This window comes from Oncorhynchus masou, chromosome 31 (assembly GCF_036934945.1).
Source record: "Oncorhynchus masou masou isolate Uvic2021 chromosome 31, UVic_Omas_1.1, whole genome shotgun sequence".
NCBI lineage: Eukaryota > Metazoa > Chordata > Actinopteri > Salmoniformes > Salmonidae > Oncorhynchus > Oncorhynchus masou.
In genome coordinates, this window is record NC_088242.1 from 86,062,847 (window position 1) to 86,087,559 (window position 24,713).

General features: G+C 40.6%; 2 protein-coding genes across 2 annotated transcripts; one reads left to right on the forward strand and one right to left on the reverse strand.

Moving 5' to 3' along the window:
* On the forward strand, nucleotides 1–20,505 carry LOC135524655 (ras-related protein Rab-3A-like). The gene is made up of 5 exons (XM_064952382.1): nucleotides 1–83; nucleotides 8,879–9,103; nucleotides 10,887–11,005; nucleotides 14,504–14,628; nucleotides 15,081–20,505. Exons 2-5 carry the CDS (start codon nucleotides 8,879–8,881, stop codon nucleotides 15,269–15,271), a joined length of 660 nt encoding a protein of 219 aa, XP_064808454.1. The 5' UTR covers nucleotides 1–83; the 3' UTR covers nucleotides 15,272–20,505.
* Nucleotides 20,506–22,703: 2,198 nt separating this feature from the next.
* Nucleotides 22,704–24,409, reverse strand: LOC135524656 (transcription factor JunD-like). Its single transcript, XM_064952383.1, has one exon. It carries the CDS (start codon nucleotides 24,037–24,039, stop codon nucleotides 23,221–23,223), a length of 819 nt encoding a protein of 272 aa, XP_064808455.1. The 5' UTR covers nucleotides 24,040–24,409; the 3' UTR covers nucleotides 22,704–23,220.
* Between the last annotated feature and the right edge of the window lie 304 nt (nucleotides 24,410–24,713).

Consider the following 24,713-nt stretch of genomic DNA (forward strand, 5'->3'; position numbering starts at 1 on the left):
CAGCCATACAACGTCGGTGTTTCTGCAGGTGCTAGACGCGGTGGTGCATTGGTGTAATAAGAGTCTAAAATAAATATTTAAAGGTAAGGAAATTCTGTTATTCTCCGTTAACATTATATCGGCATACCTGGTGTAGTTACGCGTGTTAAGGATTTCATGTGGAAATAGCTGACAAAATAGAGTAAAGGAGAAACAATATCCTTAATTTGACATAATATGCTTGCTTTAGAGAGAAATGTAATTGCAGTAGCATAGAAATATAATATTCCATATGGGTTGCTTACAATTATGCCGTAATTACATGACACTTCAAGCCTAGAAAAATAAAAGCATCCGCATTCCTAAAATAGCCCAGCGGTTACAGTAGCATGTCTGGTTCTCGATATTGTATCTGTATCCTTAATTTGTAGTGCGAGAGAGTTCTTACATCAAGGAAACAATGTATAGTTTACGTGAATTGATATCGAGCATGCCATATGGAAAATCCAATGCGCTGTAGATAGGTAGGACACTGGTCGCTCTGTGCTCAGAAAGGGAACGAACCATGCAGGAACGAACATGGTCGTCTTTGATCGTACAGGCTGAATGGCATTACAATGTTCTTTCTGTAGGCTATTTAAATCCTTGCTGTCTTCATATAACCACAGCTTTGACAGCACAAAACCTATAGAGAGAATCATAATGCTGTGTGTGTGAATGCGACCACATCAGCAAGCGGCGGTGGGGGCCTCTTTGTCAGTTACCTATTGAATGTTATCTCAGGACAGCTCACTCACCCAAGTCACCGTTGTTGATTTTTCTGATGATGATGATGATGCAATGTTAAAAAAAAAAAAATCTACTTTTTATATGAATTGTCAACATAGGACTGCAGGCTATGTTAAATTTGACAGTTAAAACAGGCTACTTGAGCATTTTGCATGTTAGATTGGGACCATTTGAAATAATCATAAATTGAATGCCAGAAAGTAGATATACCACACTATATGATAAGAAACCTGTGAGCATTTAGGCTACTAGCCCTACTATACAGATTGTATGACAGCTATGATGTGGCAGGCCTATTCAATGTTTCAGGAGGGCTATATTATTGCAAATATGATTTATTGAGTCTCATGGCAATATTATATACAGGCATGTCTAAATTGGTGTGAGCATTTCCCTTGTATATACTTTAAATAGATTATACTCCAATGTTATTGCTGGACTCTGTGGGGAAAGGCATCCCAGAAAAAGTCTTAAGGAATCTTCAATGCTCAATGTTTTAATAGTGGCCGCAATTGCCTGTCCTACAATATCCATTAGATTACACTGCATCCATTTTTGTTTCCTCCCATCCCATGAAAAGAAAAACAACTCCCAGCCCCACTATCATAATTGCAGGCTTACATTAGGATTCTGGCAGGTTTATAATATCTTCTGCTCTAATAAGAGGGAGCTATATTTAGCTCCTATTCTTCTTAGACAAGGGGAAATGTGATTGGATGGGGGAAAATGCCATCTTAGACAATCTTCTATCAGGATGTTTTGGTACCCTGGTTTGTGTCTCACTATGAATTATCATGTTATTTGATTCAGTCCAATTCAGTCCACTTTAAAAAAAAAAATCCCTCTTATGCTTAGGTTTCCAATACAAGTAATGAAGCATCACTTTTTGTTTCATTAATTCAACTCATCCTTGAAGCAGAATGCAGGGAGTTGACTTGGAAATGTCTGCTGTGTGTCTGTTGTGGAGTATAATTTCTTATTTTGAGCAATATGTTGACTGTAGAGCAGTGGTCCACAACCTTTTCCATTCCGAGGACCACCATTAATTCGCATTATCTTGGAGATTAAATGTAGAACATTTTTGAAGTGAATGTAACAAATTAAAGGTTTATAATTATGAACAATTTGTATCATGAAAAGTAATGTAAAATTGCTTATAATACCATTAAATAATCCCAAATGTTATTCATTTTGGAAGAAAATAAATGTAATCAAAATAAATTAAATCCAAAATAATTTGCAGACCAAAATAATTTGTAAATTAGGAGGATAGTTACCAATTAGATCAACCAAGCAACTCTTTATAGCTTTTGTGAAATTGGGTCACCTGAGGTATGATCTAGGTTTGGCAAATTAATGTTTAATGCTACTTAAGCACAATGGCTTCTTCTTCAGGCTGCCTCGCTGGGAAAATCAATTAAAGTATCTCACTTCAATAGATTAATTGTTTTTAGTAGACGGGTTCTAAAAATATTATGGACATTCTAAAGTCCTAACATTTAAGTCGATTATATATTGCCTCACATTACATAGGCCTCATATCAGAACCACTTTTTTATATAAACACTACATGACCAAAGGTATGTGTACACCTGCTTGTCGAACATCTCATTCCAAAATCATGGGCATTAATATGCTGCTATAACAGCCTCCACTCTTCTGGGACGGCTTTCCACTAGATGCTGGAACATTGCTGCGGACACTTCCTTCCATTCAGCCACAAGAGCATTAATGAGGTCGGGCACTGATGTTGGGCGATTAAGCTTAGCTCGCAGTAGGCTTTCCAATTCATCCCAAAGGTGTTCGATGGGGTTGATGTCAGGGCTCTGTGCAGGCTCGGCAAGTTCTTACACACGATCTCAACAAACTATTTCTGTATGGACGTCGCTTTGTGCACAGGGGCATTGTCATGCTGAAACAGGGCAGGGCCTTCGCCAAACTATTGCCACAAAGTTGGAAGCACAGAATTGTCTAGCATGTTATTGTATGCTGTAGTATTAAGATTTCCCTTCACTGGAACTAAGGGGCCTAGTTTGAACCATGACAAACAGCCTCCGACCATTGTTCCTCATCCACCAAACTTTACAGTTGGCACTATGCATTTGGGAAGGTAGCGTTTTCCTGGCACCTACCGGACCCAGATTTGTCCATTGGACTGCCAGACGGTGAAGTGTGATTCATCACTCCAGAGAACCCGTTTCCACTAATCCAGAGTCCAATGATGGCGAGTTTTACACCACTCCAGCCGACGCTTGGCATTGCACATGGTGATCTTAGGCTTGTGTGCGTGCGGATGTTCAGCCATGGGAACCCATTTCCTTTGCTTCCAGAGGCAGTTTGGAACTTGGTAGTGAGTGTTGCAACCGAGGATAGATGATTTTTACACACTAGGTGCTTTATTGTAATGTAAGAAAATAAGTGCTAACAGCCTGTACTTAACTTGACTAACTCACGGAAGTTATTCCCTTATAGTTACCCTGGAATAATGCCCACATAATGTATAGCACTGCCCAACTAAAATCTTGTTTTGTTTCATTTGGGCCAGATTAAGCTGAGGTAAACTGCAGCTGCCTTTCTCATTAGCTTGCCTAATCTCAAGGTGTTTGGATCAGGGCCTGTATTCATAAAGAGTCTCAGAGTAAGAGTAATGAATAAGATTACATGGACAAGGAGGACTTGATCATAGATCAGCACACCTACTCTGAGACGCTATATGAATACATGCCCACGTCTGACTCTCAGGTTTTCTGGGATCATCCTGGAATAAACTGGATTAACGAGCTGCCACCGGGAACCTATCCAAAAGACTAATCAATGGTGTTTGACTCATAGTGCACCGACACAGTCTAGGCCCGGCTGACATTACACAACTGCTTTTTATTTTTCAAATCTGTTTATTATTTTCCAATACGAAAAGACAGAGACAAACATTAACATTCATTTTTCCAATACGAAAAGACAGAGACAAACATTAACATTCATTGTAGTGTTTTAATGGAATCCCAAATTTAGAGGACAAAAAAACAACTTAACTCGCATATACAAAAATTAAAAATATAATATGGTACATATTATAAGAAGACAGCGTATAGTCATTACAAGCAATGTAGTTCAAACAAAAATAAATATTGAGTGGAGTACAGCACAGAGTAGCCACAGAGCATCATCCCAGTTGTACACCTGTTGTTATGTTGTCAATCTCTTTAGGCTGATAAGACAAGTGACACAAGTTGATGCCACAGATACTCCCCTTCCCGTCAGACACGGGTCATTCTGTGTTCTCAAAGACAAGGGAACAAACCATGTAGGAACAAACATGATTGTCTTTAGTCGGGCAGCTACTCCTCTTCCTGTCCTAAGTTGGTAGAGGTTGAAAAGTATATGGTTAATGGTGTTGATTGGAGTTATTTTGAATCTGCATCTCTCATCTAACATACAGTACGATCATCATGATGAATATCATCTTTTTGTGTCCAAGTTGTGTGATTAGTTCTCTTGGTCAGCCAGACTTGTGTCCTTAGAAAGGCATAGGGAGTCTAGGGAGCATTAAGTCCTGGCATGACATTGCAAGAAGCATATTTCAGTCAATAGTTGATTAGAAAGCATTTGTTAACTAGACTAATTGCTCAATCTCTTGAAAGGGAGGCTTCAATAACGATGATCGAGAAATGATGGCCTACTGGTCGGTCTAGGCCTATCATCCTGTCATCTAAATCATTTTTCTCAGAAATAAAAGTAAAAACCACATGGCTTGAATGTTGTGGACACTAGTGTTCCATCTACAAGTCCAATCGCAAGCTTGTTTCACTCATAACCAAGGTGTTCAAAGATAAAAGTGTTTGAGACAAACAGTATTTGTATATTAAGTAACACTGGACTTCAAGTAAGGCAGAGGCACACAGCCATCTATCATCAGAGAAAGCTTTGAGAAACCTTAGTCATCACGACTAGAAGCAGGTAGCCTAAGAGTGTTGGGCCAGTAACCGAAAGGTTACCAATCCTAATCCCTAAACCGACTAGGTGGAAAATCTGTCGATATGCCCTTGAGCAAGGCACTTAACCTTAATTGCACGTGTAAATTGCTCTGGATATGAGCGTCTGCTAAATGACTAAAATGTAAGCAGACATTGAATTTTACTGATATTTTAACCAGAACCTGTCAGGGATTACACGTAAACCAGAACCTGTCAGGGATTACACTTGAACCAGAACCTGTCAGGGATTACACTTGAACCAGAACCTGTCAGGGATTACACTTGAACCAGAACCTGTCAGGGATTACACTTGAACCAGAACCTGTCAGGGATTACACTTGAACCAGAACCTGTCAGGGATTACATTTAAACCAGAACCTGTCAGGGATTACATTTAAACCAGAACCTGTCAGGTTCCGGCCATTTGATGTATTATGCTGAAGGTTGGATAGTCCATTTTGTCAGTTTATTTATCAATACTTATTTAGATTGTATTCTGTGTTTGCAGTATTGATCAGGTTGCATATAAATACCTGGCATGCTTTTGCTGCTGACCTTATTTGTGCTTCCTTTTTTCATTACAAGAGTCCTGTGTTGAAAAGCTGAATCTGTTTTCCATGAGACCCTTGTTGAATATGAACAGTGCCTCAGTAGATCTGCAAAACAAGAGTATTATTGCCTTATTGTTTTAATGACATTATGGGGACAGGTGCACTAAGGTTAAAAATGTGCAGTGTGCTCGCCCTGATACAGTGAAACAGGGAAGAAGAATGTGCAGGACGTTCTTCTTGTCCTTTGCCTGTTTCCCTGTAACTTGTATCAAATTTAACACATGGCAAGTATGATGAATGTCAAGTCCTTATTAGTTACTTAGATCCAAATCAAGTACTATTACCAGCAGCTCAGGGTTCTTGTGTAAAAAATAGAATCATGACTCATGAAAAATAGCATGTTCCATTATTAAAGAGTGCATCCCTGTGTTTTCTGTAAACCGATCTGTCGGGGCACCTATTATACTGGGCATGTCTTGTTTACACGTTATCTCAGGGAGTTTTAGTGTTCCAATGCAGCAGCCAAGTAGAGATAGCAGTCCAAATATAGACAGAGCCTTAGGGACCTCGACTCCTGATGGGCTGCCCTAAAGATTAGAAGTGACCCCGCCAAAATTTCTTACAGAGTAACCTTCTGCTCAGATATGACCAATCACAGTCCCACTACTGTTCTACCACAGGGGAAGATGTCCTGAGAGGACGAGTGACCTGTCAGTCAATCCGTCTGCCCCAGTCACATTCATTTGAAGTCATTTTTGTTGCATGTGGCACAGACTTCTCTATCTTTCTAGAATGCACTGTTGAGAGCTGAATAAATTATAGACAATGGCTCACATCTTTTGAGAGACAGAATGATTGGTATGTAAAACCAGCAACCCATCATTAAATAGGTGTTGTAAGTATAAGGGAGTTCTGAATGTTCCACTTTGTGTAAAAAGCTTTGATACCTGTCAGGTGCCAGAGAATCGTCAGTGGACTATTTCCTCGCCAAGGAATATCTTGTTGTCACATTGAACTGATGCTGACCTGCCGGCAAGTGTCTTCACTGACATTTTCAACGTCTCCCTGACCCAGTCTGTAATACCTATATGTTTCAAGCAGACGACCATAGTCCCTGTGCCCAAGAACACCAAGGAAACCTGTCTAAATTAATATCGCCCCACAGCACTCACATCTGTAGCAATGAAATGCTTTGAAAGGCTGTTCATGGCTCACATCAACACCATCATCCCAGACACCCCGGATCCACTCCAATTTGCATACCACCCCAACAGATCCACAGATGATGCAATCTCTATTCCACACCACACTTCCCTTTCCCACCAAGACAAAAGGAACACCTACGTTAGAATGCTGTTCATTGACGACAGCTCAGCGTTCAACACCATTGTTGTGCCCTCCAAACTCATCACTAAGCTAAGGATCCTGGAATTAAACACTTCCCTCTGCAACTGGATCCTGGACTTCCTGACGCTCCACACCCAGGTGGAAAGGGTAGGCAACAACACATCTGCCACAATGACCCTCAACATGTGGGCCCCTCAGGTGTGCGTGTTTAGTCCCCTCCTGTACTCCCTGTTCACCCACAACTGCGTGGCAGTGCACGACTCCAACACCATCATTAAGTTTGTAGACGACATGACGGTGGTAGGCCTGACCACCGACGATGATGAGACAGCCTATGGGGAGGTGGTCAGAGACCTGGCAGTGTGGTGCCAGGACAACAACCTCTCCCTCAACTTTAGCAAGACAAAGGAGCTGATCGTGGACTACAGGAAAAGGAGGGCTGAGCAGGATCCATATCAACGGGGCTGTTGTGGAGCAGGTCGAGAGGTTCAAGTTCCTCTGTGTCCACATCACTAAGGAACTATCATGGTCCACACACATCAACACAATCGTGAAGAGGGCACAACAACACCTCTTTCCCCTCAGTTGGATGAAAAGATTCGACATAAGCTCTCAGAACCTCAAAAAGTTGCACTATTGAGACCATCTTGACTGGCTGCATCATCGCTTGGTATGGCAATTGCATGGTGTCCGACCTCAAGGCGCTACAGAGGGTTTTGCGTACTGGCCAGTACATCACTGGGGCCTAGCTCCCTGCCATCCTGGACCTCTATACCAGGCAGTGTCAGAGGAAAGTTCAAAAAATTGTCAAAGACTCCAGCCACCCAAGTCATAGAAAATTCTCTCTGCTACCGCACAGCAAGCGGTACTGATGCACCAAGTCTAGAACAAACAAGACCCTGAACAGCTTCTACCTCCAAGCTATAATACTGCTAAATAGTTTGTTAAATAGTTAACTGATAGCTACCTGGAATTGCTGCATTGAGCCTTTTTGCACTAAGTCTTTTGACTAATAACATTTGCTGCTGTTACTGTTTATTATCTCTCCCTTTTGCTTAGTCCCTTTATCCCTACCTATATGTACATATATACCTCAATTACCTCGTACCCTTGCACATCAGCTCGGTACTGGTATGCTGTGTTTATAGCCAAGTTATCGTTACTCATTGTGTATTTATTCCTTGTGTTATTATTAGACTATTTATTTTTTCTCACTGCATTGTTGGGAAGGCCCCGCAAGTAAGTTAGTTAGTCTAAACCTGTTGTTTACGAAGCATGTGACAAATAACATTTGATTTGATGGGAACTGATGAAATGGTTATTGATGCAATGCAGTCTTCTTGTGCCTCTGGTTTATCGATGTTCCAGAGTTTAGTTTCTGATCAATTAATCCCACTCCTCCTTGGTGAACACTGATGAATTGCACTTGGTGGTGGATGAGGTTGCTCCCTTTTTTGTACTAGTTGTTAGTGGTGTTAAGTACTTAAGTAAAAATACTTTAAAGTACTACATAAGTAGTTTTTTGGGGTATCTGGACTTTAATTTACTATTTATATTTTTGACAACTTTTACTTCACTACTTTCCTAAAGAAAATTATGTATTTTTTACTCCATACGTATTCTCTGACACCCAAAAGTACTCGTTACATTTTGAATGCTTAGCAGGACAGTAAAATTGTTAAACTCATGCACAGTCTTTTTCTATTAATATACCTTTACTTTGACTGACTGAAGTACGATGATTAGGTACTTCTCCCACTAATGCTAGTTGTGTTTGGCAAGGGCTTAAGCAGGCCTTGATGGTGCTAAATCAATTGGGTGGATATTTGGCATTCTGTATCATTTCATCTGTACTTCTAACATGGCCTTCACTGCTTATCCTAGGTTATAACTTTTGAAGTATGCCTTTTTGATGTGCAAGAGGCCATTTATAGAAACCAAAGAATGGTGGCACCTTAATTGTGGAGAACAGGCCCGTGGTGATGACTGGAGCGGAATCAGTGGAATGGTATCAAATACAAACACATGGTTTCCAAGTGTATGAAGCCATTCCATTTGCTTCGTTCTGGCCATTTTTATGAGCCGTTTTCCCCTCAACAGCCTCCACTGATAGAAACACAATGTAATAATAGTACTGCTCTATGATCACCCAAGAATCAGTATCGGAACTGTTTCCACGATATTTCCAATTACAAGGGATCATTTCAGTTATTTGACAAACTCTCTCTACTCTTTCAGATGGCTTCAGCTACAGCTACCTATGGACAGAAGGAGTCCTCAGACCAGAACTTTGACTACATGTTCAAGATCCTCATCATTGGAAACAGCAGCGTGGGCAAGACCAGCTTTCTGTTCCGCTACGCTGACGACTCCTTCACGCCGGCCTTCGTCAGCACGGTGGGTATCGACTTCAAGGTGAAGACCATCTACAGGAATGACAAGAGGATCAAGCTACAGATCTGGGTGAGATTTGGAGATGGCTCCTTTCATATGGTTGATATGTCCGTGTAACAAGACCCCTGCCAAAAACAACACTTTTGGTAACCATTACCAAAACCATGGTAAGGCTCACCTGGTAATTATACCCCTAGGTCAGGGATGGGCAACTCCATTCCTTGAGGGCTTGTTTAGTGTAACACTTTTGCCCCAGCCCCAGCTAACACACCTGACTCCAATAGTCAACTAGTCATGATCTTCAGTTAAAAATGCAATCAGTTTAATCAGCTGTGTATCTCTAGGATGGGGAAAAAGTGTGACACCAATCCGGCCACCGAGGACTAGAGTTGCCCATCACTGCTCTAGAGCTTGAATATAGTACATTCTGAGAGGCATGAGGATGAAATACATCATTGCTTAGATCTCTAACTCTACCTTGAGTGGACAAAATATTAGGAACACCTGCTCTTTCCATGACACAGACTGACCAGGTGAATCCAGGTGAAAGCTATGATCCCTTATTGATGTCATGTGTTAAATCCAATCAGTGTGTCAAGAACTGCAATGCTGCTGGGTTTTTCACGCTCAACAGTTTCCCATGTGTATTAAGAATGGTCCGCCACCCAAAGAACATTCAGCCAACTTAACACAAATGTGGGAATCATTGGAGTCAACATAGGCCAGCATTCCAACATGGGCCAGCATCCCTGTGGAATGCTGGCCTACTCAATATTGGGAAAATGTTCCTAATGTTGTGTGCATTCAGTGTATGTGTTGGAGTACATCATTGTGGGCATGTACAGTACAGTAGAGTTTGCATTTACGTCGACATGAACAGTCTCTACTGTACATCAGACAGTGCTATAGTGGGTTGGTGTGTGTGTCTGTGACGAGGGAAGGCTTGTTCTGTTGTCAGCCTTTCCCAGGCCATCAGTGAGAAAGAAAGGCTGCTGGCCAATCAAAACACAGAGGGCGATGACTGATTGTGCACCCTTCCCCATTACTACACATTCCCCTTGAGTGCATAACCCTCACCTCCTACATATACACACTCACTGCTCCCCATCCCCTTCTTCACAGAACAGCATACAGTCAGCTCAGCACACACACAAGTGTAGTAAAATTGAAAAAGCTGGTTATGCTGACGTTGCTGGGACCCCTGGTCCATATTGGCCCCATTCTGGGTCCGGATCCAGACCGCGATTTGCCTATAGAGTACGGCTGACCTAAAACATAAAAGCATTCGTTTCACACAATATACTGTGCATATTTAACCCAATTTACATATTTACATGTGCATTCCGATTCATTATGCACGCTAGAAATAAACAAAGCAGAAATGTGACTTTTTTAACAGATAATGTGCAGCCTAAACCTAACATACAGCCTAACCAGCCGAGTTTTGTCATCTGTAATGGGGATAGAGGCTGATGTTGCGTCACAGCTCAGAGAGGTGTGGTATTGGGTATCAGGGAGGCCTAATTCATTCCATGAGCATTCATTAGAGCTTAGGTCGTAACTCAATCTGCCTCTTCTGACGTGCCAACCAAGGAGGGGAATAGATATTTGGCAAGTCACAGCGGAAATGCGAAAGGGTCTCTAAAAGCTACTGATGTGCAATCATCATCAATTGGCAGCAAAAGTAGTCTGCCGCTAGACTGTTTGATATCACTGGAGGGTTTTAATGTTCTGTCGTTATCGGTGTGCAAGATGATTGGTTTGCATGTCAATTTAACTGTGTGTGTGTGTGTGTGTGTGTGTGTGTGTGTGTGTGTGTGTGTGTGTGTGTGTGTGTGTGTGATGTTTCTAGGATACGGCAGGGCAGGAGAGGTACAGGACTATCACCACCGCTTACTACCGCGGAGCCATGGGCTTCATCCTCATGTATGACATCACCAATGAGGAGTCCTTTAACGCTGTGCAGGACTGGTAAGTGATTGTGCAGGAATGTGGTCATGTGACCATATGGCAAATTAATAGTAGGCTACAACAGTGGTGGACAAAAATAGATCAGTATTCCTTGATACAGTACAGGCCTGACTCTAGGAGGTTCAATTGGTTTGGTCAACCTTTTCTTCAGAAAGAACAACAGAGTGATAACAATTTGTTGACCTTTTCTAAATAAAAACAAGTGAACTTGAGCCACATAGATATTTCTAGTTTGTTTAAGATTCATGATTGTAACAGGGTCCCTGTTGACACCCAGCGGCATTTTCCACTCCTAATCACTATCCCCAATCCTATGCAAAAACACTATTACTCACAATAACCCAAAATGAACGTATCGCAAGCTGCAGTATTCCAAACACATTTTGGATAACCCTTGAAAGGTGAATCAGTGCAGTGAAAATGTCACCCAAGTTATCTATGGCTCTACAGTGGACCATATCTCTGTTTCTGTGTGGTTGCTGAAAACAAAAGAAGACTGCATACTGGATCTATGCTCTTAATAGTAGTTTATTAAAAACAATCTTGAGACCCTGAGGTCTTCATCGGGTCTCTTTGACCCTCACGCACCTGCTCATAATCACTGGATCAGTGTGTGTGTGTGTGTGTGTGTGTGTGTGTGTGTGTGTGTGTGTGTGTGTGTGTGTGTGTGTGTGTGTGTGTGTGTGTGTGTGTGTGTGTGTGTGTGTGTGTGTGTGTGTGTGTGTGTGTGTGTGTGTGTGTGTGTGTGTGTGTGTGTGTTATCTTTTCTTATAGTGAACCATTTTTTAACCATAAACTTCTTTACAGTGAAATTATCTTGATTGGTGATCTCAACTAGTGTTGGTTAAAGCCGGTGTCTGATGATTTAAAAATGTTTTATAATTCTATGAATCTTACCCAGTTGATTAACTCACCCACTCGCCCAAATCTTAAATACCCAGATAAATCTACCCTGATTTGATTTTATATTGACAAATGTTCCACATAAATATTCTGCAGTTGGTGTTTTTTGTAATGATTTAAGTGACCATTGTGCTGTTGTTGCTGTAAGAAATACTAAGGTTCCTAAGACAAACCGACGTTTTATTCGTAAGAGAAATTTGAACGTTTTAATGAGCAGGCTTTCTTTCATGATTTGTTTTATTTTGACTGGAGCAAGATTGAGCTTATCCCTTTTGTGGAAACTGCCTGGAAATTATTTCATGATGTTTTTTTCCAAATAGTAAACAAACATGCCCCATTCTGCAGGTTCAGGGTTAAAGAGCGGGATAATCCATGGTTTTCTGAGCTGTCTTGTATTATTCACGACCGTAATCTAGCCTGGGCTAAAGCCAGAAAATTATGTTCTGATACTGATTGGCTTACGAAACAAGTATTCTTTTCTTCTCAGGAAGGCCAAGTCTGAATATTTTATGTCTGTTACCACTGATAACCTGAATGACCCTAGAAAGTATAGAAGGCTATTAAGTCTATGTCTGGTAACAGTAATGTTAATGAATTACCGTCATGTGTTTTGAAGGACTCTGTTGCTGTATATGACAAAACTGAAATGCTGTATTGTTTCAATGAGCACTTTGCATCATCTGGTAGGCTGTTTGATTCAGTTTCCTCTGTCTCTGTACAACCCTGTGTGGATGAACCAGTGTCCTCTGTCTCTGTACAACCCTGTGTGGATGAACCAGTGAGAGCTGGTCAAACTTTTAGCTTTTTGCCATTCTCAGTGCAGGTGGTACATAAAGCCCTGAAATCCTTAGATCAGAGAAAGCTTGCAGGTCTTGATCTTTTGGATCCCTGCTTTTTAAATCTGGCAGCTGATTTCATAGCTGAACCACTTACATATCTGTTCAATCTAACCCTGGAATGTAATGAGATTCTGAAAATCTGGAAATCAGCATTTGTCCTACCACTTTTAAAAGGGGGAGATCCAACTCTTTTAAATAATTATAGGCCAATCTCAAAGCTGTCACTCCTGGTGAAAATACTTGAAACCCTTGTGAGTGAACAGCTAAAATAGTTTTTATTTACTAACTCTATTTTATCAATGTATCAATTGGGCTTCAGGAAGAAGCATAGCACAATTACAGCAGCCATGAAGGTTTTACATTTTATCACTGAAGCCCTTGACAAAAAACAGCACCGTGTCTCACTTTTTATGGATCTCTCTAAGGCTTTTGATACAGTTGATCATGCTATACTAAGGCAGAGATTGTCGAGTGTAGGTCTTTCAGAGCATGCAGTTGCATGATTTGCTAACTATCTGTCTGATAGAACTCAGTGCACTCAATTTGATGGGCTTAGGTCTGTTAAATTGTCTGTCTTTAATGGTGTGCCCCAAGGCTCTGTACTTGGTCCTCCACTCTTATTCACTATTTATATAAATTATTTAGACAAAAATGTCCAAAATGCGCAACTTCATTTTTATGCTGATGATACTGTTATTTACTGTTGTGACTCGTCTCTTATAAAAGCTTTCCAGAACTTGCAAGCTGCTTTTTATACTGTTCAACATACCTTGTGTCAATTGAAGCTTATCCTCAATACTGACAAAACTAAACTAATGGTGTTTTCAAAAGCAAGAAATAGACCTCTGAACCTTTAACCTATTACTACCTGTCAGGGCAGGGAGATTGAGGTTGTAACCTCATATAAATATCTTGGAATTTTAATTGATGACGGCCTCTCTTTTAAATTGCATATTCAACAACTTACAAAAGAATTTAAGCTGAAATTGGGATTTTATTTTAGGAATAAGGCCTGTTTTTCTTTTGAAGCCAGAAGGAGGCTAGTATCAGCTACATGTATGCCTTTACTACACTATGGGGATATTTTATATATGAATGCTTCCGCTCAGTGTTTAAGATCAATTGACACGCTTTAACATGGCACTTTGAGATTTATTTTAAACTGCAAAACCCTTACACACCACTGCACTTTGTATACCAGGGTTGGCTGGCCTTCTCTAGTCACTCGTAGGCTCAGGTACTGGTATACTTTTATTTACAAAGCCATTTTGGGTTTACTACCTTTTTATTTGGGCATTTTTGTTGTTCATAAATGTGGTGGGTACTCTCTGTGTTCGCTGGACTTTATCCTGCAAACTGTTCCAAATGTCCAAACTAAATTTGGTAAAAGGGCTTTTATGTACTCTGTGCCATCGTCTTGGAACGCCTTACAAAATACTTTTAAACTGGAAGAACTTGTCCCGATTGGTATTTTTAAATCACTGATGAAGGATTTTGAAGCTGATTCCCTGACCCGTCGATGTTTTTAATTTGCTGTTTTTGATTTTGTTATTCTCTTGTGAATTCTATGGTTTTTACAAGATTACTTGTAGTTTTTCATGTTGTTTGTCTGTAATTTTTGTAATGACTTGGTGCTGCCTATCTTGGCCAGGACGCTCTTGAAAAATTGATTTTAAATCTCAATGAGCCCTTCCTGGTTAAATAAAGGTTAAATAAAATAAAATAAAAATGAAAAAACATTGTATGGCTGCCACAGGTCAACCCAGATCAAGACTTACTCTTGGGACAACGCGCAGGTCCTGCTGGTGGGAAACAAGTGTGACATGGAGGACGAGAGGGTGGTGGCAGCAGACCGGGGTAGGCAGCTCTCTGAACACTTGGGTGAGTTTACATCACACAACACCAACTCACAGGTCTCACCACAACGACATTAGCTATGTATGGATATTACATGAGGTACATTCAATGATACTGGTGATGTTAATGCTGCTACTTATCTCATGATTTGATTATATCGTCTGAGTTGTCAGCTAAACAATAACATGTATAATTTGGTTGCAATCGCTTAGTAGAAGTTGCTTTTATCCAGAGTGCATCCCGGAGCAGCGGCATAAGCAAATCTAATTGTGCCTAATTGTCTGTTGAACACAGATCTCACAGCTGACACCAAATGTCATACAGGGATGACACAATGGCAATACAAAGTTATCTTGTTTAGCTTAATCCCAGACATTAGCTTTAGAAACCAATGGGCAAGAATACATAAGACATGAGGCTAGCTTGACAAACTACCTCCACCACATTATGATCCAAATTCTGACACCATGTTCCAGGGTTCGAGTTCTTTGAGGCCAGTGCCAAGGACAACATCAATGTGAAGCAGACGTTCGAGCGGTTGGTAGACATCATCTGCGAAAAGATGTCTGAGAGCTTGGACGCCGCCGACCCGGCCATCACAGGGGCCAAACAAGGGCCCCAGCTTACCGAGCAGCCCGCAGCCCCCCAACAGGACTGTGCATGCTAAAGCTTAACGACCCCCCACATCAACCCATCCTCAGGTCCCCTCACCCTCACTACACCCACTCACCCATCTCCCCCCGAATGAACATATCATTCCATATGGGTGAATGCGTGAAGTTCACTCTGTTTTTCCCATGATCCTCTTGTGCCCTCTGCACCCTTTACTCTGGTTGTCACTAGTTACCACAGACACAAAGTCATAATTATGGCTAAACCCCACTTATTTCTACAATGCAAATTCTTCAAATCTGATTTTTAACCTAACCTTAACCACACTGCTAACCTTATGCTTAACTCAAACCTTAAATTAAGACCAAAAAGCTATTTTTTTAAATCATACATTTTATTAGCCAATATTGTCTTTGTGACTGTGGTAACTAAATCAAATCTAATTTTATTTGTCACATGCGCCGAAAATGGGTGTAGACTTTATAGTAAATGCTTACTTACAAGCCCTTAACCAACAATGCAGTACAAAAAAATACATAAAAAAAGAAGAAATTAAAGTAACAAATAATTAAAGAGCAGCAGTAAAATAACAATAACAAGGCTGTATACAGGGGGTACCCGTAAAGAGTCAATGTGCGGGGGCACCGGTTAGTCGAGGTAATTGAGGCAATATGTACATGTAGGTAGAGTTATTAAATTATTAAAGTGAATATGCATGGATAATAACAAAGAGTTATGGGGGGGGGAGGCAATGCAAATAGTCTGGATAGCCATTTGATGAGATGTTCTGGGATATTATGGCTTTGGGGTAGAAGCTGTTTAGAAGCCTCTTGGACCTAGACTTGACACTCCAGTACTGCTTGCTGTGCGGTAGCAGAGAGAACAGTCTATGACTAGGGTGGCTGAAGTCTTTGACAGTTTTTAGGGTCTGCCTCTGACACCGCCTGGTATAGAAGTCCTGGATGGCAGGAAGTTTGGCCCCAGTGATATACTGGGCCGTACGCACTACCTTCTGTAGTGCCTTGCGGTCGCATGCCGAGCAGTTGCCATACCAGGCCGTGATGCTCTCGATGGTGCAGCTATAGAACCTTTTGAGGATCTGAGGACCCATGCCAAATCTTTTCAGTCACCTGAGGGAATAGGTTTTGTGCCCTGTTCACAACTGTCTTGGTATGCTTGGACCATGTTAGTTTGTTGTTGATGTGGACACCAAGGAACTCTCAACCTGCTCCACTACAGCCCCTGAGAATGAGGGCAAGCTCAGTCCTCCTTTTCCTGTAGTCCACAATCATCTCCTTTGTCTTGATCACGTTGAGGGAGAGGTTGTTGTCCTGGCACCACACGGTCAGGTCTCTGACCTCCTCCCTATAGGCTGTCTTGTTGTTGTCAGTGATCAGGCCTACCACTGTTGTGTCATCGGCAAACTTAATGATGGTGTTGGAGTCGTGCCTGGCTGTGCAGTCATGAGTGAACAGCGAGAACAGGAGGGGATTGAGCACGCACCCCTGAGAGGCTCCCGTGTTGAGGATCAGCGAGGCAGATGTGTTGTTACCTACCCTTACCACCTGGGGGCGGCCCATCGAAGTCCAGGATCCAGTTGCAGAGGGAGGTGTTTAGTCCCAGGGCCCTTAGCTTAGTGTTGAGCTTTGAGAGCACCTTTGTGTTGAACGCTGAGCTGTAGTCAATGAATAGCATTCTCACATAGGTGTTCCTTTTGTCTTGGTGGGAAAGGGCAGTGTGGAGTGCAATAGAGATTGCATAATCTGTGGATCTGTTAGGGTGGTATGCAAATTGGAGTGCGTCTAGGGTTTCTGGGATGATGGTGTTGATTTGAGCCACGAACAGCCTTTCAAAGCACTTCATGGCTACAGACGTGAGCACTATGGGTCGGTTGTCATTTAGGCAGGTTACCTTAGTGTTCGTGGGCACAGGGACTATGGTGGTCTGCTTGAATCATGTTGGTATTACAGTCTCTGACAGGGAGAGGTTGAAAATGTCAGTAAAGACACTTGTCAGTTGGTCAGCGCATGCTCTGAGTACATGTCTTGGTAATCCGCCTGGCCCTGCAGCCTTACGAATGTTAACCTGTTTTAAAGGTCTTACTCACATTGGCTGCGGAGAGCATGATCACACATTCGTCCGGAACAGCTGATGCTCTCATGCATGTTTCAGTGTTACTTGCCTCGAAGCGAGCATAGAAGTTATTTAGCTTGTCTGGTAGGCTCATGTCACTGGGCAGCTCTCGGCTGTTCTTCCCTTTGTAGTCTGTAATAATTTGCAAACCCTGCCACATCTGATGAGCATCGGAGCCGGTGTAGTACGATTCGATCTTTGTCCTGTATTGATGCTTTGCCTGTTTGATGGTTTGTCGGAGGGCATAGCGGGATTTCTTATAAGCACTGCATTAAAATCCCCGGCCACTAGCAGCGCTGCCTCTGGATGAGCGTTTTCCTGTTTGCTTATGGTGGAATACAGCTCATTGAGTGCGGTCTTAGTGCCATCATTTGTCTGTGGTGGTATGTAGACAGCTATGAAAAATTCAGATGAAAACTCTAGGTAGATAGTGTTGTCCACAGCTTATCATGAGATACTCTACCTCAGGCGAGCAAAACCTTAAGACTTTCTTAGATATTGTGCACCAGCTGTTGTTTACAAATATACATACATCGCCACCCCTTGTCTTACCAGAGGCTGCTGTTCTATCCTGCTGATACAGTGTAAAATCCGCCAGCTGTATGTTATTTATGTCGTCGTTCAGCCACGACTCGGTGAAACACAAGATATTACCATTTTTAATGTCCCGTTGGTAGTTTAATCTTGCTCGTAGGTCATCGATTTTATTTTCCAATGATTGCATGTTGGCCAATAGAATGGATGACAGTGACAACTAGTGACAACTCTTTATTCTTCTCCTGATTGTAGTCATGATGGAGTTCTCTATCCAGAGTCTGTCCCAAATCCTTATCATTGTTTGCCTTTTTTTCTCTCAGACTAATGCTTTTCTGATATCAGCCTTTGTTGGGGACTGATGGGAATGCCATATTAAACTATGTGTTGTCATAAAAAGGTCAATAATTTGGAAACATTGTGTTGATATTGAAGCCTAGTACATATATACTGATCTTGTCCCTCCTCTCTGTGCGAAATATAAGTAAACATATTTAATTTACATCAGTCATTGTTTTTTGTTGTTGTGTGTATTTATTAGAATCCCCAAAAAGCTGCTGCTGAGGCAGAGGCTCCTCTTCCTGGCCTTCAAAAAGGAAACAACAGATTTTTTAACACCATTCCTTATTCCAGTCTCAAATTTTTGTCCAATCAGCTTTTATTTTTGTATACTGGTACCTCTTTCTTTTTTAAAGCTTTTCGTACATAAAAAAACCTGTAAGGGAATAACGAACAAATTATAGATGAGTTAAAAAAAACAGAGACACCTCTTTATTTATTTTTGTTTTAAATGTCTATGTAAATAATGTGCAGTACAAGATATCTATGGTATACATTTCAAAAAATGTATTTTTCTTTTAGTATAAAGAAAATATCTATGAAGATGTATCAAAAATGAGAGATCAATGTTGTATATTTTCTCTGGATCCATTTATATATTGTTTAATTAATTTCATTGTCACCCCCCTTTAGCCCATTTAGACAGAACTTCTCAGCTCCTACTAGCCCCTCAGATATGTACAAATACACTCACTAATAGCAGTAAAGATGAATGCTAGTTTGCATGGAAAAAGGCTGAAGCCACAAAAGCAGAGCATACTATAGCTGCAGTGTGTCAGCATCGTTCACCGTTTACATCTGTTTCAATTATTTTGTTTCAAATATTTGGGAGAAATAATGAATTGCAGTGTGCATGTTACATCAGAGGCAATACTGGCCTCCATATGACTTGAAATAGGCTAAATGAGACTGCACAAGTGAGATAAGATTAAAAAGAAAAATCATACTATCACACATCCTGTACAATAACATAGGTTTAAAAAAATAAAAAAAGCTATTTAGTAAACTTTCATTTAGGGACGAAAAATATGAATGACCTTTTGCCTCTTGTCTGTGAATTGGTTATTCAGTCCAAGGTCTCACTCCAGGCACGTTTCCATCTAAATGAGAGAATATATTACTAATTGTATGTGATCAAAACCACTATCTCCCTTAAGCCTTTCATTATATTATACCAATGGTTGTTTCAATGGCCTTTACTAGAGAACGGATGAGTGCGAAACAGTCACACAGGTAGATCAGTCTTTCAATCATCCTCAATAGATGAAGAGGTCAAATTTATACTTCATTGAGTCCCACCAAAGTTTTGATGTGGGACGATAATGATAATTGTGTAACACTAATAATAGAATAATACTACTGTAGTAACAATTACAATAACAACAGTATCGGATCATCGTGAACTTGAGTACCTTGCAGTTCAGTATACATTTTCACCAATTTTCTATACCACATGGCTGTGAGTTCTCAGTAGTATCCAGAGATCCCCCCTCTGTAAACTGTCCTCCTCCTTTCTGATGCGGTCTTCCTTTCTATGAAACAAACTGTAAATACATTTTAGTTACAGTATATATGTTTAATGTGTGGATTGCGTTGTATTGACTCCAGGCTTGCAAAACAAAAAGGGAAAAAAAGCTGTAACTTTCGTTATTACAAAGCAATACAATACAAATAGCAATTCCGTACTTAATGATTAATATATTTATTATTTTTAAAGGTTTAGTACCTCAGGTTCATTTGGAAAGTGTCGGGTCAGTTTGTCCTCAGTGCTATTTCTAGGTAGTATAGAACTGAATTAGTGGATTTATTGCGTTTGTGGTGAGAAATGTTGTATCAGAGATGGCACCAAAGTTACAAAAAAACAACAACTACAAACATTTGACTTGAGTGTAAATTTTGAAAAGTACTATAAGAGTACTTCTTTGCTTAGAAGGCAACCTTGTGTTTCCAAACCGACCAATAAGGTTTGCGTTGTCATGAAGGTATTGTAATTTTAGAAAAAGACCCAAAGTGTTGCTTGTTTTTGGAATTTATTTAATCGTTTTATTTGTGTTCTTTTTTTAAATTATGCATCCACCAAACACTGTTCTGGAAAGTACTGTTGACTTGGTTTACATGTATTTTTACTTTGTTTTTCAATTGTGAGAATACAACAACTATTATGCAGTAGTTTGTGTAATATAACAAAAAGGGAATATAGTGTCAATGTTAAATTGTGAACATTACCAAATCTACTGAACATGTGGAATTCAATGACAAAAATACAAGTTTGTGCTGTTACAATATTGAAGTGTTCTTTATTTCATGACTACCGTAATGTAGTGTGCATCTCATACACAAACACAGAAGACACACAGCAGTTGCACCATCTCATTTGGCTCGTAACATTGCTTCCAGGAGCCTGCCACTCGCTGAAACATCACATATTGTATAGCCCCTGTCTATGATGCTGCATTTGAAGCACGTTGAGACCATCTGCCAGTAGAGGGCACAAGACCCCATGATAATACAAATGTTACTGACTGACATCACAGTCAACAGAATTCCTGTGATGAATGGACAGATTTGTATCCAATATGTTAACGGTAAATGCCACAATTTCACGATAGAATGCATTCTCCGGATGCGATACCAGGAATAAGAATAACAAAGCATGTTATCAAACAATTTACACTACTGAGTCAGCAAAGACCCAATAATGTTGGCTAAAATGCCAACTTTTAAAATTCACATAAATTAGTGGAAAAGTGTGCCATTGGCATACAGAACCAGTCAAAAGTTTGGACACAGCTACTCATAGAAGGTGCTTTTCTTTATTTTTACTATTTCTACATTGTAGAATATTAGTGAAGACATCAAAACTATGAAATAACATGTGGAATCATGTACTAGCCAAAAAAGTGTTAAACAAATCTAAATATATTTTTATATTTTATATTCTTCAAAGTAGCCACCCTTTGCCTTGACAGCTTTACACAATTTTGCCATTCTCTCAACCAGCTTCACCTGGAATGCTTTTCCAACAGTCTTGAAGGAGTTCCCACATATGCTGAGCACTTGTTGGCTGCTTTTCCTTCACTCTGCGGTCCAACTCAGCCCAGACCATCTCAATTGGGTTGAGATCAGGTGATTGTGGAGGCCAGGTCTTCTGATGCAGGTCTAAGGCACTGCATCTCAGGGATAGAGGCGTCACTACAGGCCCTGGTTCAATTCCAGGCTGTATCACAACCGGCCATGATTGGGAGTCCCATAGGGCGGTGCATAATTGGCCCAGCGTTGTCCAGGTTAGGGTTTGGCTGGGGTAGGACGTCATTGTAATTTGTTGTTAACTGACTTGCCTAGTTTAATAAAAATGTCCACTGCTCTTGTTTCTTGGCCCAAGCAAGTCTCTTCTTCTTATTGGTGTTCTTTAGTAGTGGTTTCTTTGCAGCAATTCGACCATGAAGGCCCGATTCACGCTGTCTCCTCTGAACAGATGATGTTGAGATAACAGTTGATGTTGATGTTACTTGAACTCTGTGAAGCATTTATTTGGGCTGCAATTTCTGAGGCTGGTAACTCTAATAAATCTATCCTCTGCAGCAGAGGTAACTCTAGGTCTTCCTTTCCTATGATGGTCCTCATGAGTGCCAGTTTCACCATAGCGCTTTATGGTTTTTGCGAATGCACTTGAAAAAACATTCAAAGTTCTTGACATTTTCCAAATTGACTGATCTTCATGTCTTAAAGTAATGATGGACTGTAATTTCTATTTGCTTATTTGAGCTGTTCTTGCCATAATATGGACTTGGTCTTTTACCAAATAGTGCTTCCGCCCTTACCTTGTCACAACACAACTGATTGCCTCAAACACATTAAGAAGGAAATCAATTCCACAATTGTTTTTTTTACAAGGGACACCTGTAAATTGAAATGCATTCCAGGTGACTACTTCATGAAGCTGGTTGAGAGAATGCCAAGTAAGCAAAGCTGGCATCAAGGCAAAGGGTGGCAACTAGAATCTCAAATATAAAATATATTTTGATTTGTTTAACACTTTTTTTACTTCTACATGATTCCATGTGTGTTATGTCATAGTTATGATGTCTTCACTATTATTCTACAATGTAGAAAATAGTAAAAATAAAGAAAAATGTGTGTCCAAACTATTGACTGGTACTGTATGTGTTGTGCAACTCCATAAATAAACTGTTGTACAAAAATAAGTTTTTATTCATATGAAATCATATATGATTTGAATAAGCTACAAATGTAGGTACATCATTGGATTTTAATGTTGGGTTGGACACAAGTTTTAACTTATTGCAATTCCCAAATATGTATTGAGCAATATCTTACTGTGCCCCACCCATTAATTTAGTATATTGTGCAAACACAACTGGTATAAAGGCCTACAGTGGAGACATTGGGTATAGGATCTTGCTCTGTTGTTGTTGCATCAACATTTATCAGAAAATTAACACAACAGACAGCAAAACATGTGACTTGTATTATCAAGCAAAGTTTATTTGATATCAGAATCCAAGTAAAAATAGGAATGTGAAATAAACTATTCAGTGCAACAAAAGATGACAGCTTCACATTAATATAAGAAAACACTGAAATAAGACACTGTGGAGCATTGAATATAAAATTTACATGTAATCTGTTCATAAATGCTTGCTTAAAAACGTTCAAATGCATAAGAAATGGCATGTGCCCAACCCTGTTAGGTAACATTCGAGTTTGTCAATAAACATGCAAATACTTTTTACTTTCAGTATAAGGCTATGATATAGTAATACAATGACGGTATGCTGGTTTGGTCAAGTCTTGGGACTGTCTATGTAAAGTACACACATGAGAAATAATGTGTAAACAGTATACATAAACGTACATTAGTGAAGTCCTTTCAGTCTGTAACGTCGTTGGCTCCATGCACATAGTGGAAATATTTGAGAGCCAACAAGAAAAGGTTAATGAGCTTATTTATGCTGGTTGACAAATGTCATCCTGCTACTAGTACACTTGAACTTGATGTGGTGATAACTGGCACCCGCTGTTCACATGATTCAAAACCTTTTGTTTTAGCTGAGCCACTTGTTCCCGGAGTACATTTGCCGTTGAGGCTAGGTCAGTGTTTTGAGTTTTTAGGTTCTTAACTTTGTCCTCGAGTCTGGATATCCTCTCCAGTTTCCTCTTTCTACACTTGGACGCAGCAATTCTATTCCGCAGCTTTTTCCTCTCGGCTTTAATGCGCTCCTGCGTGTCCATGTTGATAGGTGACAGTGGCGGACTGTCGCCGAAGCTGTGCACGTCAGGGACTGTCTGCGGCTCATCCTTCAAGGATTGCAGCCGGGAATGCGCTTGCTGTTGTGTGGAGCCTAAATGATGAGAGGGAGGTGGTGGGAAGGGGACAGTGTCTGTGGAGTAATTGACAGTGGTGCCCAAAGGCCCATTGCCGTAACTGTTCAAGTTCGTATAGACGGGTAGGTCCAGGTGTATGGTGACAGGAGCAACGTTGGTACTTAAGTCCATACTGTTCGTTTGAGCGCACGTTCCGCCGTTCAGCTGGTTCTGTTTGTGTAAGTCCTCGAGAGCCTTGACGAATCCCTCTGCAAACTCCTGTTCGTCGGTTACCGACTTTGGGTAGAGGAACTGAGAGGTCGGTGTTGTTGTGACCATTCCGTTGGACTGAATGATGAGTCTCTCTAGCTCCGGGGAGGCCAGTTTCAGCAGGCCAAGGTCCGGGGAGATGAGGATGCTCTCGGTGTCGCGGAGATTGGGCTTTAAATTTGTGGAATTTGCCAGGTTTAAAATCATGTCCTTCTTCATCATATTAATTTTTTAAATATAATTCTTAGATGACAGCAGCTGTAAAAATTCAGCACACCCTCACAACAGAAAGAGGGGTTCCCATAACAGCTCGGTTGTTGAAGAGAAAACGATGCGTAATTTGCGCACAATCAAATCAAATACGCGTCTAAAGTTTTCCTACCCCTGTCCACGTTCAGTGTATTGATCGTATTTTCCTTCATTAATGAAGTCCTTTTTTTGTTTTTCCTTAATAAGAAACAATAATAAGAAACAATAGATGACCAGTCTCCAGCTAGAGAGGTGAAGTTTCTATGCGTGCGCTCGCGCGCTGCCTCCATCTTTTCTATCCTCGTAGGTTCCATTGTGTCACTTCAGAGCGCGGAGATTGGACAGAAATGACGTTTTTCCAGTATTTTATTTGAATAAGGGGACGTACCATTCATATTACCATGGAAAAGGCGGGTAAACTGCAAACAGTGCGATGCATTGTGGTTTGATGTCATAGCAAACCTTTTGGATCGAGGCGTGGGGGTTGGTCAGTGCTTGTTTTCTTCCCTATTCTATTTATTTTGCATTTTGTACAGTAAAACAAGTCACTATTAAGTGTCCCATAACATTATTTTGACTTTATCTAAGAAGTGTGGTGCAGAGCTGGTTATAATTCCAATGTCATCCCCCTGAAAATATATAACAAA